Raw genomic sequence first — 12,019 nt, forward strand, 5'->3', positions numbered from 1 at the left:
GAATGTTAACCCATACAATAGAGAGACAGATGACCCTAACTATTAAAAATACTGTATACAAATAAATAGTCGCCCCTGTTTTATTTTCACCCCTTTCGCCTTCGTTGTCAGTGGGCGAATTGAAGACTGGTTGAATTCTAATGTCTCATATTACCTCTTATTTCAATACAACTGTGTCTGGTCGAATTCAATGCGGGCGAAACTGTTTGCAAGTGTTGAAGGGCTAAAATTACAGGGCGAAAACAACCCTGTATAAAGTAATGTTATGGAGAAGGATATCTGCAGGTGTTTATATCAATTAGCTTATCTACCACAATTGGTATACATGTTCATGCACACAATTCTTGTAAAAAAAAATTAACAGCGACAAAAAAGTAACAAAATCAAAGATGAATATATAAAAGATTTATTTATAAATATGTGTTCGTTTTTTCACCATGGCCTCCACATGTCAGTTCCTTTTGATTCTTTGCTGGTTATTTCTTTAGTAATGTCAGAGTCATTTTGGCCGAATTGGGTGGAAGACAAGGAAAATGTCGTTTTGTTTTGGCCCAGATGGCTTGTCAAATTATTCAAACGTTGTACTGAATCTGTACTCTCGAAGGCAACTCTGTCATTGATTCGAGGAACAGTCTGCGGCAGAAAAGTCAACTTTTGCTCGGGTTGCAAGTTCGCAATGGTCGGTTGATTCACATAAGCAAGGCTCGAGGAACTGGTAGTAACAACAAAAGGAGAACGGCAGGGAGCAGGGGAAGTATTGATATTGATGGGCTGGACAAGGCGGATGAAAACGTTAGAGCACGGGACGGGGTCGTTGTTGTACTGTAAAACGCCGGAAGCAGGAACGAGGTATGCAACTTGTCCAGAAGCAGCACTAACATTGGCAGACTGTGTGTTGTACACCAAGTTACTCGCCATGTTCTGATTCTGAACTGACGACCATTCAATGGCGTTACAAGTTTTACCATTCACTCTTTGGTTTGCCTCGTTTTGGGTTTCAACTGATTGATTCGTTGTCATCACAGAGTTAGTGCTATCAACGTTTGCAGTGATGTTTTGATTTGGACGTGCCTGGTGTATCCGGTCCTGCATTTGTTGATTGGGCATTAACGGGATTTGGGAATCGGAATTTTCGGAATCTTGATCTGAGGACATGGTGACAGTGGTAAGATGATTCAGCAGACGGGACCGGAAGTCAGTCTCGACACCGTCGGTATTCTCCAGATACTGGCTGACTTTGCTAGCACATTCGCTAAATCCAAGTCGATACTTGTTTATTCTAGACACTTCCTTTCCGTCGGTAGCTAAAATGACAAAAAATAAGATAATACATCTACATGTATACTTCTATTGGACGTAGGGAATGTGTTTAAAGTTAATAAAAGATTATTGAATAAGGTGCACATACACATACTTTTGTTTTTCTGCACTTTTCTCAAATGGCGGACCGTCATTTCAAGAATATCGGCTTTCTCTAGTTTATTCTGCCGTGTTCCCTGCAAGATAAATAAATACGAACAATTTATTGCTTAATAAAGAAAATCTTTGAATAATAAAGCAAATGATACATTTCGAGATTTTTCTGTATGCTCATTAAGTCTTAAAGTCTTAATCTAACACATTACTAATCTATATAGTAATGAAAGTCAACTGACCGAAAGTGAAACATATTAACTTTAAATTAGTTAAATGGAACTCTAATCACGTGGTATGAAAGCTACTGATACCTCAGCCTTGATGACTTCGATGAGCAAGGACTTCAGTTCCGCCAAACTAGCGTTTATCCTGGCTCGTCTCTTCCTTTCCATGACAGGCTTTAAGCTCTGAAAAGTAGCAAAAGTAATGAAAAGTTCCTTATTATTATAATGTACAATACGCTGCGTTCATAAGAAGTAACACAACTGATAACTTACTTTACGATTCGGGGATGTGGTGGATGACACTTTTTCCGGACTCATTTTCCTGGACTTTCCCTCGGCTATTTCACAGAACAGATCGTGTCGGACACGTGTCTTGACCGTGCTGGGCTTCCAACTTCTCCGAGTGGCGCTTGCCAGTTCTGTTCGCTCAGAAGGATCAACAATGAAATGACAACCTCAACTCCCCTGTCATTCATATACGTAACCCTGCCTTTGGTAAATCAGAGGAGCAACGATTGGTCCGTGTGGAGGAATTTCAGGGCTACAGTGTACAGGTATTTATGAGTGACTGTCTCTTAAATGGCGGATGAACCGAGTGGCACGCGACCGACCTGATTCTAGACTGTGGGAAAACCCCGCCTCTTTAATACTTTTACCTGCGATGAAAGATTTCACCTGTATGATAGAGGAAATGATGGAAAGTGGAGAAAAATACCTCGTAACCAGCGCATTTATATCGTTTTTCTAAAAAAGATAAAATAAAAAAAAAAGCTTCCGATCGGTTCACATTAGCAATTTGGACTAGGACTTATTAAAAATATATATTTCAATAAAATAAAACCGCGTAAAATTAAATACAGGAACAAGACAACAAGAATTTTTAAAAATGTAACTTCTACCTATATTCTGCTTTCGCGCCATGTTGATTAATAGATAGTATCTGTTCTTTCTATAATTAACCATGAACCCTTAAAATCTCAATGCAATTGTTAAATGTGACAATTGTGGGGAATTTCTTTTTTTTTTTAAGAACACTGTAAAATCAATTACTTCCATGATTCAGTTAGTTGAGTGCAGAAGGGACGTTACCATATGTACCTATTACTCGAGCTATTTCAAATGGATTGCCTAATTAATATAGACTTCATGTAGACAATTATTCCGTACCTTCATCACTAAAAACAAGCAATGTATGGTACTTCTGAAAAATAAAAAAAGTCTTATAAAAGATGCAAAATATTTGAACTGTCATTTGATACCATATTGCTCAAAGTGAAAATATCAAATGAACACCACTTTATCACATGAAAAAAAAAAATTGCTGTTTGAAACAACTACCCTAAGCTCAAGTTCTTACTAAAATGATTCTACATGTAGTTGAATTGAAAATGGAAATGCAAGAAATATTTCTTCATTTACAAGCTTATTTAAAAAAAATAGATGAGCTGGCGTTATCGACATTTTTATACACACAAAGTGAGTTATTTTGCTGAATTTTCCCACGTGAATATCCTTTCTTTGCTTGGATTTTTCCGTATGATAGACTCGAATCAAATTAACTAGAGAGAAATCATCTTTATTTGTGCATTGACGTAAAATTTTCCCGATTGAATGTCGTTGCAAGTGTGCTTTTCTGCCAAAAAATAGCCAGTTTTTGAATGAGCTTGCCGGAATTATCTAAAAAGGTGGTATCGATAATAACTTTAAGGAAAGCTAGGTTTTGTCATATTATCTCTACAATATTGGCATGATATGACATTCATTTTTCTTGTACTTTTATGTGTAGGTTAGACAATAAATTAAGAAACTTCAGCATTTGGACCATATCAATTTTTTTATGATAAAACGAAATTGTAATCGTACTGTCTGTCTACATTAGTTTCCCAGAATGCACGACCGTAAAGTCGAGCATGCGTATTCCAGAAATTACATATAGAATAACGTACATGTAGTTGCTAGCGCTCGAGAGCGCCAGCAATAATGCAAAGAACGATAACCGCTTAAAGGGTTTGGGTTTAGCCAAAAGTTCAATAACAACACCTTGTAAAATGATGTATAATTTCAATATTAAAAATTGATCCGTTTTCTATACTCGGTAAAAAAAAAATGAAAATAATTTCTGATCAAAACATCAGAAAAATACGTACCAATCCTTTAAAGTTGTTACTAAATACCAGAAGGCTATACAGTTGAAATTTGTCCCTAAAGGACTGCCACTATATAAATAGTGCCTGTTTGGGAGAGTAACTGTTGAAATTGACATCCCGAGAAATTGACATCCCGAGAAAACCATTGCCAACCGACGCGAAGCGGAAGTTGACAATGGTTTTCGAGGGATGTCAATTTCAACAGTTACCCTCCCAAACAGACACTATTTATTTTATTATACTGAATGTCATATTTTTAAAGAAAATATTGCTGCTTTTATATAGAAATGAAGTGAATTCTACGGCGAACCGTACGCGCATAATTTACGCGCATGTAACAATTCGTTGTGTTACCTGTTGCCAAGTGTGTTGCGAACGCTTAGGGTAATAGAATGGATTAATAGCTGCGTCTTAACCAATCATATTTCACTTATTTAACATGAAAGTATAATAATACAGTTACTGTTTGTTTACCTTACACTCCTAGGACAATATCAAATGGTAGACAAAAGGGTTCTTAGACCTTAATTCTGATAAAAACTTTATTTTTCGATATTAGTGTAACTATTTAAAAAATTAGGTCCAATCTGCATTTGAATATTAACAAGACGTATTTATTTGCAACACATTTGTATTTGTACATTTCATAAGTTGTTCTAACCAGTTGGATATAAATATTGGAGATATAATATATATATATATATATATATATATATATATATATATATATATATATATATATATATATATATATATATATAGGATTGCCAATTATAATGTTTGTATATCAAGCTGCTTGATTTAGCCCTATAGCAAAGTCTGGATGGTTTATGGTTGCAACACATTAATTTGAAATATAAGCAAAACTATTAAATTAGATTTCTGAATTAGAAAAATCGTGGACAGTATTTTTAAAGATAGTTTACCTGTAATACATTTCTGTTTGGTTCATTGTTTATTTATATATCTTTTGATGAATCTTTGACATTGGAAAGATGGATACTGTTAGAGTGAACAAAGTCCAATCCATCTTGTGTGTTCTATTTGTTTACAGAATTATGTATAACTGGATCCACGAAGATACATTGTTAATAATGGTAAGTTACTAATCACATAAATATACGAAGTGGGTCTAATTTTAAAGGTACGAGAACATAATATTACATCATGTACGTCATTTAAATAAATACATGTGAAGTCAAAAGTTACCTTTCTTTGGCTGCTGTTTTATTATGGAATATCACCATTGTTTCTATGGTGTTAATTTCGAATATAAGATGTATATGAAGTGTATTTTTAAAACTGTGTACTACGTGTATTGTAGTGTTCATAAGAATAGTTAGACTGATTTTCAGTGCTAATTTTGAAACCCCACTATACTGTCAATATTATATAAATAGTGCCTGTTTGTGAGGGTAACAGTTGAAATTGACACCCCGAGAAAACCATTGTCAACCGACGCGAAGCGGAGGTTGACAATGGTTTTCGAGGGGTGTCAATTTCAACTGTTATCCTCCCAAACAGGCACTATTTATTTTGTTATACTGAATGTCTTTTTTAAAATTTTTAAGAAAATTTTACTGCTTTTATATAGGAATAACGTGAATTCTACAGCGAACCGTACGCGCATAATTTTCGCGCATGTAACATTTTTTAATGTTACCCGTTGCCAAGTGCGTTGCTAACGCTGAGGGTAATAGTAAATATTATTAACTGCGTCTTAACCAATCAGATTTCAGTATTTAACATGAAAGTATAACAATATATAAATAGTGCCTGTTTGGGAGGGTAACAGTTGAAATTGACACCCCGAGAAAACCATTGTCAACCGACGCGAAGCGGAGGTTGACAATGGTTTTCGAGGGGTATCAATTTCAACTGTTATCCTCCCAAACAGGCACTATTTATTTTGTTATACTGAATGTCTTTTTTAAAATTTTTAAGAAAATTTTACTGCTTTTATATAGGAATAACGTGAATTCTACAGCGAACCGTACGCGCATAATTTTCGCGCATGTAACATTTTTTAATGTTACCCGTTGCCAAGTGCGTTGCTAACGCTGAGGGTAATAGTAAATATTATTAACTGCGTCTTAACCAATCAGATTTCAGTATTTAACATGAAAGTATAACAATATGATTTAATGTACAAACGTAAACGCACAATACACGCGGATGCTTCAACTTTCTGGTCGAATGAATTTAAAAATATGTGATTTACGGGAAAAATAGACGTGATATGCTAGTTGAGTCAAGAATATCATCATTTATAGCATTGAAAAGGTGAAAATGCAAGAATAATATTTTCCATTTATAACGCTAGAACGAAGTTTTACCTTACTTGTTGTGGTGAAAGATGTTGGAAAAACTTAAGCACGTTCACCTTTTAGAATAATATAAATTATAAATTCCAACAAAATTACCATCTCCTCTACGATCTAAAACTAAGAGGATATAAAATTCCTGGTCAACATGTGACGAATATCAGACGTTTTCTGTGAAGTTATTTCCAAAAATGCAGTTGGAAACCTTATTTAAGTTTTTTTCCAAATAAAAAAATCAGAATGTGCAAAATCTCCATAAAATTTACCTTAAAAGCTAACAGTCGAAAGTTGTCAATAAAGGACTAGTGCTTTAGTTTAGTTTATATTCCCAGGGCAATATCAAATTGCAAACAAAAATATAATTTTAGACCGAAATTCCGATGGGAACTTCTTTTTCGAATTTACGTGTTTAATACTTATGTCTGTGCTGCATTTGACAACACCTACAAGGTTTATAAATAGATGAATCTGACAGTATATATATCAAGATAGTTCTCGGAATCGTTTGTTTTTTTACTCTGTATTTTTTTAATGAATCGTTAACACTGTGAACATGGATACTTGCTAACTAACGAAAGCCCGTTGCTCTACTGCTAAACAACACGTAGGCGGTATTATTCTCGATGCATCTTGTTTGTTATATTATTTAGATGATAAAAATATGTATAACTGGATCCACGATAGATGGGTCAGTGACTTATTACAATCAAAGTACTGAAAGTACTCATAGACGAAGGCATCATTCGGCATATTAAATTTTAAAAATTTAAATTAATGAAAATATATGATTTTATTTTAATTTTAGGGTATCGAAGGTTTGTAGCATGAAGACTTTTCAATACCAAATACTACAGGATTAAAACTACTTTGAGAATTTTCTTACATATTCGTGCTCTTATATGGATTACAAAAAAACCCCATTATTTTACAAAACAGAAATTTTTTTTTAACAAATAACCACTCCATGTTTATTTATTGTCATAATTATTCAACATTTCGTTTGCCATAGGTAATGCATGAGGAATTCTCATTATTTGTTATTCAATATTTCGTTTGCCATAGGTAATGCATGAGGAATTCTCATTATTTTGACATCACGGCCAAGGCATTCACAATATTGTATACAGCTTCCGTCTAAAAAGTAATAACCACTATATACGGCTACATAACTTTGCTTGTGAACCCCAAACATTATTAATATTCATTAAACTCATGCATATTCATACTGTTTGTGAATTTGACGTATGAACCAAAATTTACGATAAATGATTTTCATTGATTGCCATATTCATGAGATTTATTGTTCTATTTATTGTATATTTTGTTATCCTAAATAAGTTATTTATTTTAATAATAATATTACACGTGACATATGAATTCTATACAAATATTGCAAAATTTGCCGCTAGGTGGTGTCCGTCAAATCTATCAAGCTCATTATCGACGTCACATGCAAGGTGACCGGTTGTAATAGGGCAGGCTCAGAGCCACCGTCTACTAAAAGGTATCACCACCGGTAATCGGCCAATCAAAATGAACTTAGTCAATTGTAGTTCCATATATACCTCAAAATTATTTTTTTCCTTGACTGCATTTTCACATTTTCCTTTACTTAGTTTTGAAAATTTTTGTACTACTGAGTAGGATATTTCATGTATTTTGTTAGGTGATGATCTTTTTTCACAGGGACTACTTCTTTCAGGGCACATGCAGCAGCTTCCTGGGGAGTGTGAAATCTGTTTACATACAAATGGAAAACACGTCGTTTTGTGGGTAGACCTGTTTGGAGCTAGATATTTTGAGAAAATGCAGTATCGCTTGCCCTTTTTATGGTGTTAGCTGATGACATAGGTAACAAATAACATTTCCTCCGAATATTTTGTCATGAAAAATACAAACTGATTTTTAAGAATTTTTTCCCCTCTATAGTGCTATAAAGTGAAAACAATTACCGGTGTGATACTTTGAATATTTGTAAGATGCAGATAAGTAAAATCAAAAGTTATTGTTCTTTGCCTGCTGTTTTATTAGCTATTAAAATTACAGGATGCATGTATATCCAATGTCTTTTTAAGATTGACCTACATTAATTTTGTTATTTTACAAGGTACTAAGTATTTGTACTACGGGTTGACTATGTGAGTGTTGTCATTAATAGAATAGAATAGTTATTATCTATGGCTTGACTGATTTTCATTGCTCACTTTAAAGCTTTTTCTCATTATTGGGGAGCACACCATTTACATTAGGACTTGTTTTGGCTGTCTTTGGCTCTCCAACTTAAAGTCTGTCTACACTTAATTCCGGTTTTTGTACAAAGTAAATGTAAAGACAATTGAAATTCAACCTTTTGACGAATTCAGCACAGTTGGACCAACCATAAATGTTTGATAGCTTTATTTCTCTACAACTCTAATGCTCACTCGTCTATTTTATGCTATGTTAAGTTTATCCCGAAATTGTGTAAAATATCCGTCTGATCTGCTATTCTTTCAGGAGTCACGCAAACAACGGTACATGTAAAACAAAGTTAAAAATCGACACAAGCAATTCGCCATGTTGTTTACTTCACGAGACACCTCGGGGATTTAGGTTCATCGGTGGTAAAGAAACTACCAGCCAAGGTTTTGACAGCAGTGATTGCATTGGCTATCTGAAAGGTCACTCTGAGAGAACCCTGTACGGAGTGTTGTTAGTCTAAGATCATTGTATGGCGTATTGTACAGGAGCGGTTTTACTAGTCTAATTTTAATTTGATAAAGTTATAGATAAACGTGCTGTGTAATAAATATTGTTTAAGTTGAAAAAGGTAAAGGTGCGGGATTTAAGAAAAAAATGTTTACTTACTGGTTCGGGAAAAAAAGTTTAAATTTTTTCCGTAGTAGAATTTATAGTGTCGATTCAAAATCGTTTTAGAGTGTGTTTTAAAAAAATTAAAATTGTGAGAATTAACAAAAAATATGTATATCTACAAAATCATTGCGTTGTTTGATTCATATTGGCATTTATTATAGACATCGCTGACCGCCACTATATGATGGTCGGTTACTGGTGGATTATATGTAGGTTTTATGTAACCGTGCGTTTCTGCGGGTTTATTACTGGCATCTTATTCAAGTTGTAAAATTGTGATAGATTAGGTAGTATTCTAGTAGAAATGGTACACTTGCTATGCTACCAGATTAGTCCAAACTTTTTAAAAACATTTCATGAAGAAATAAATGTAATACTAAAGTAAGAAGATGTCTCATTTTCAAGCCTTTTTGTCACATTATTGCATTGTTGCAGTAAAAAAATGTACAAAAATGTATTGTCGCAGTAACCACTATAGGTCACTTGACATTCGCTTGAAAACGGTGATACATTTATTTGAGATATATACTAGTATGATGTGAAGGAATTGCTTAAAAAGGTAAATTAATTTTTTATTTCTTATAGTCAGGAACTTTATTTTAGGGAATAGCAAGTACGATTAAAAATGCATTAATTCAGTAGCAATATATTATAAACAAGTTACAGAAAATGAAGATGCTTGAGCATTGAGGTAACCATACTTCTATAGAAGTCAATCGAACGCCACAGCTATCATATGTGACTGTTCATTATAAGATTGTTTATTATTGTGTAGTTGCAACTGTATACTTACCCTATATTAACCACTGCATATTATGAGAAAGCACCATTTTACAATGGACTAAATCACGAAAGGCAGCTTTTGGGTTCCTAAGAAGTTACATGCATGATCTAGCTGACTTATCGCATAACGCTAATAGAATGACTTCATTAAAACTGTTAAATTCAGAGCAAATTGTTATACAATGCAGATTTGACTTAATTGGCAATTTTAGTCTTTTGATTCATGATTTAAAATCTTTTTATTATTTATTATTTAACTTCAAAGAAATCGAGCATTACATTTATTAACAGTAGAAAGACGAAAGGCTTTAATTCATATCTTTTCATGCTCTGTATGATCCTGCCCCTTCGAAGCCCTGTACTTTCGCTGTGTTGGAAGTGTACAATTGTTTGTATAAAGCTCTCTCTTTCCTCACCCTTTCCTTGTCTTTTTCGACCGTTTCCGCTGGAGGCGAGAATTGCTACCCTGTCTATAAAACAAACACGTCTCTGCTAAAATTTTGAAAAATAACGCATTCAAATTCAAGTTTACTTACCAAAAAAAAGGGGGGGGGGTTTACAAAATGTCGGATTTTTTCCTTGTATGTTTCTTCATTTGTCCATTATCAATAACTTTAATAGTCTTAAAAATATGCATTTATTTTGAATTATCACGTGCATTCAACTTCCACAGAAGTTTTGGGCTGATAAATCATATTTTAATCATATTTTAGAACCTTATTTGTACAAAAATTTTATTCTTTATCCTCGGACATTTTATGACAGATATCGTCACCTTACTTGCCTCTGTTAATCACCAGTCCCGTACCATAGTAAAGTAGTGAAGTTTATTACATGTTAAAATGGCGAATCTTGATCTGCATGTGAATTCAACATACTTCATCTCCCGGGGTCGGTTAGCGTATAAAAGAGACAAGTTGCTGTCCTTTAAAAAAAGGACTACAATACGTGGACCATTTGCATGTGTTTCCAACGAAAACGTGAAAGCCTTAAGATTATCAGAGATTCCACCGACTCTAGCCCTCTGCTTTTAACCACTAAATTTGTACGTTGTATTACGTATACATGTACATGTATGTATAGCCCTGACTTTTTATCTCAGAATTTAAAGGATTCATACTTCTGAAATAATTATGATCTATCTATGAATGAAGTTTGCATGTATAGTATCAGGCATTCGGTGAATTCTACTATTTGCGCACACATTACGATTCGCACTACTTTGTTAACTATGCAGTGACAGCTTTGTGTAAATTAAAAATTTCATATTTTGATGCATTTTTCTTGAGATTAAAACTTTTATACAGTGACATAATTATTCAATCATACTTTAATGCTTAAAAAAATTTAATCGTTCTCTAGCCTCGCCTACTATAAAAGTAAAGTTACATGTGTATTCGGAAAACAACAAAACATTGCAAATTATGCTATTTGATGCATGTTGTAGTTTCGGCATAACATTAACTTATTTCATAATACTGATAGTTCATATCACATGCCAATCATTTCTTTGAAAGGAATACTTTGTTTCTGTATTGTTTACCGACAACTGTACAATTACAGCGCCTTTGAACTTATGCACGGAATTCCGATCCCGATTCAGATAAACGTGTGCTAGCCTGGTTCCCTGAGCTACCCATTACGCACAGGAACCAGGCTAGCTCATGCGCAGGCTGAATTTTTCCCATAGCATCCGGTTTAACCTCGCTTATATATTTTCTGCTTGGACCTCAGGGTCCACGCAAAAAGTACGAAGCAAGTTATGCGAGGACACCTGTATTACTGTAATTAAATGTTCTTAAAAAATTTAAGAGTTCTAATTGTTTTTACAGAATCTGCGTGGAATAAGGTTCATCAGTCCAAAACTATATAGCGCAAGTTTTTGTGCGCCGTAAATGGCAACTTTTTAACACGTAAGGAACTGTAGCTCCAAGGTCGTCCATCTGAATTTTTTTCAGACCGGAAGCTACAGAACTGCAGCTTTGACTTGCCTAAAGTGCTTTTCAAGACCGGTGGCAACTCGTTTCTTGGGTGGTGGGGTGGAAATTGTATGCTTTACGTTGTTTTCGTTTGTTTTTTTTAAATTTGAATTGCACTGAATTACCCAGGACAATCTTTTGTATTTCAATATCCGAGGAAAAAGACTAACGATTAGCTGTTATTCATTTTACAAATTAAAGCAGGGTAACTGTGATTGGCTACAAAATGTTGTGACGTCATAACATGGAAGTACATGTATTCAGAAAACTAACAACAGATCTCGATACAATGA

The 12,019-nt window shown here is 34.1% G+C and overlaps 1 protein-coding gene across 2 annotated transcripts; it reads right to left on the reverse strand.

Moving 5' to 3' along the window:
- Positions 1 to 390: 390 nt before the first annotated feature.
- LOC105321712 (protein hairy) lies at positions 391 to 2,302 on the reverse strand. 2 transcript variants are annotated; one of them, XM_011420127.4, is made up of 4 exons: positions 1,914 to 2,302; positions 1,728 to 1,823; positions 1,409 to 1,496; positions 391 to 1,304 (listed from the first exon to the last, which is right to left on the reverse strand). In XM_011420127.4, the coding sequence occupies exons 1-4, from the start codon at positions 1,956 to 1,958 to the stop codon at positions 433 to 435; spliced, it is 1,101 nt and encodes a 366-aa protein (XP_011418429.3). In that variant the 5' UTR covers positions 1,959 to 2,302; the 3' UTR covers positions 391 to 432. The 2 variants fall into 2 exon arrangements, with proteins under 2 accessions (XP_011418429.3, XP_011418430.3); XM_011420128.4 differs by having other exon boundaries at positions 1,415 to 1,496; positions 1,914 to 2,298.
- Between the last annotated feature and the right edge of the window lie 9,717 nt (positions 2,303 to 12,019).

This window comes from Magallana gigas, chromosome 3 (genome assembly GCF_963853765.1).
Source record: "Magallana gigas chromosome 3, xbMagGiga1.1, whole genome shotgun sequence".
NCBI lineage: Eukaryota > Metazoa > Mollusca > Bivalvia > Ostreida > Ostreidae > Magallana > Magallana gigas.

Bases quoted from the DNA above. Each gene is read 5' to 3' on its own strand.
- LOC105321712 (XM_011420127.4), bottom strand. From the start codon at position 1,958: ATGAGTCCGGAAAAAGTGTCATCCACCACATCCCCGAATCGTAAA. The intron at 1,824-1,913 runs GTAAGTTATCAG...GCTACTTTTCAG, and splicing joins CCACATCCCCGAATCGTAAA to AGCTTAAAGCCTGTCATGGA. The intron at 1,305-1,408 runs GTATGTGCACCT...TTGTCATTTTAG, and splicing joins GCAGAAAAACAAAAGTATGT to CTACCGACGGAAAGGAAGTG.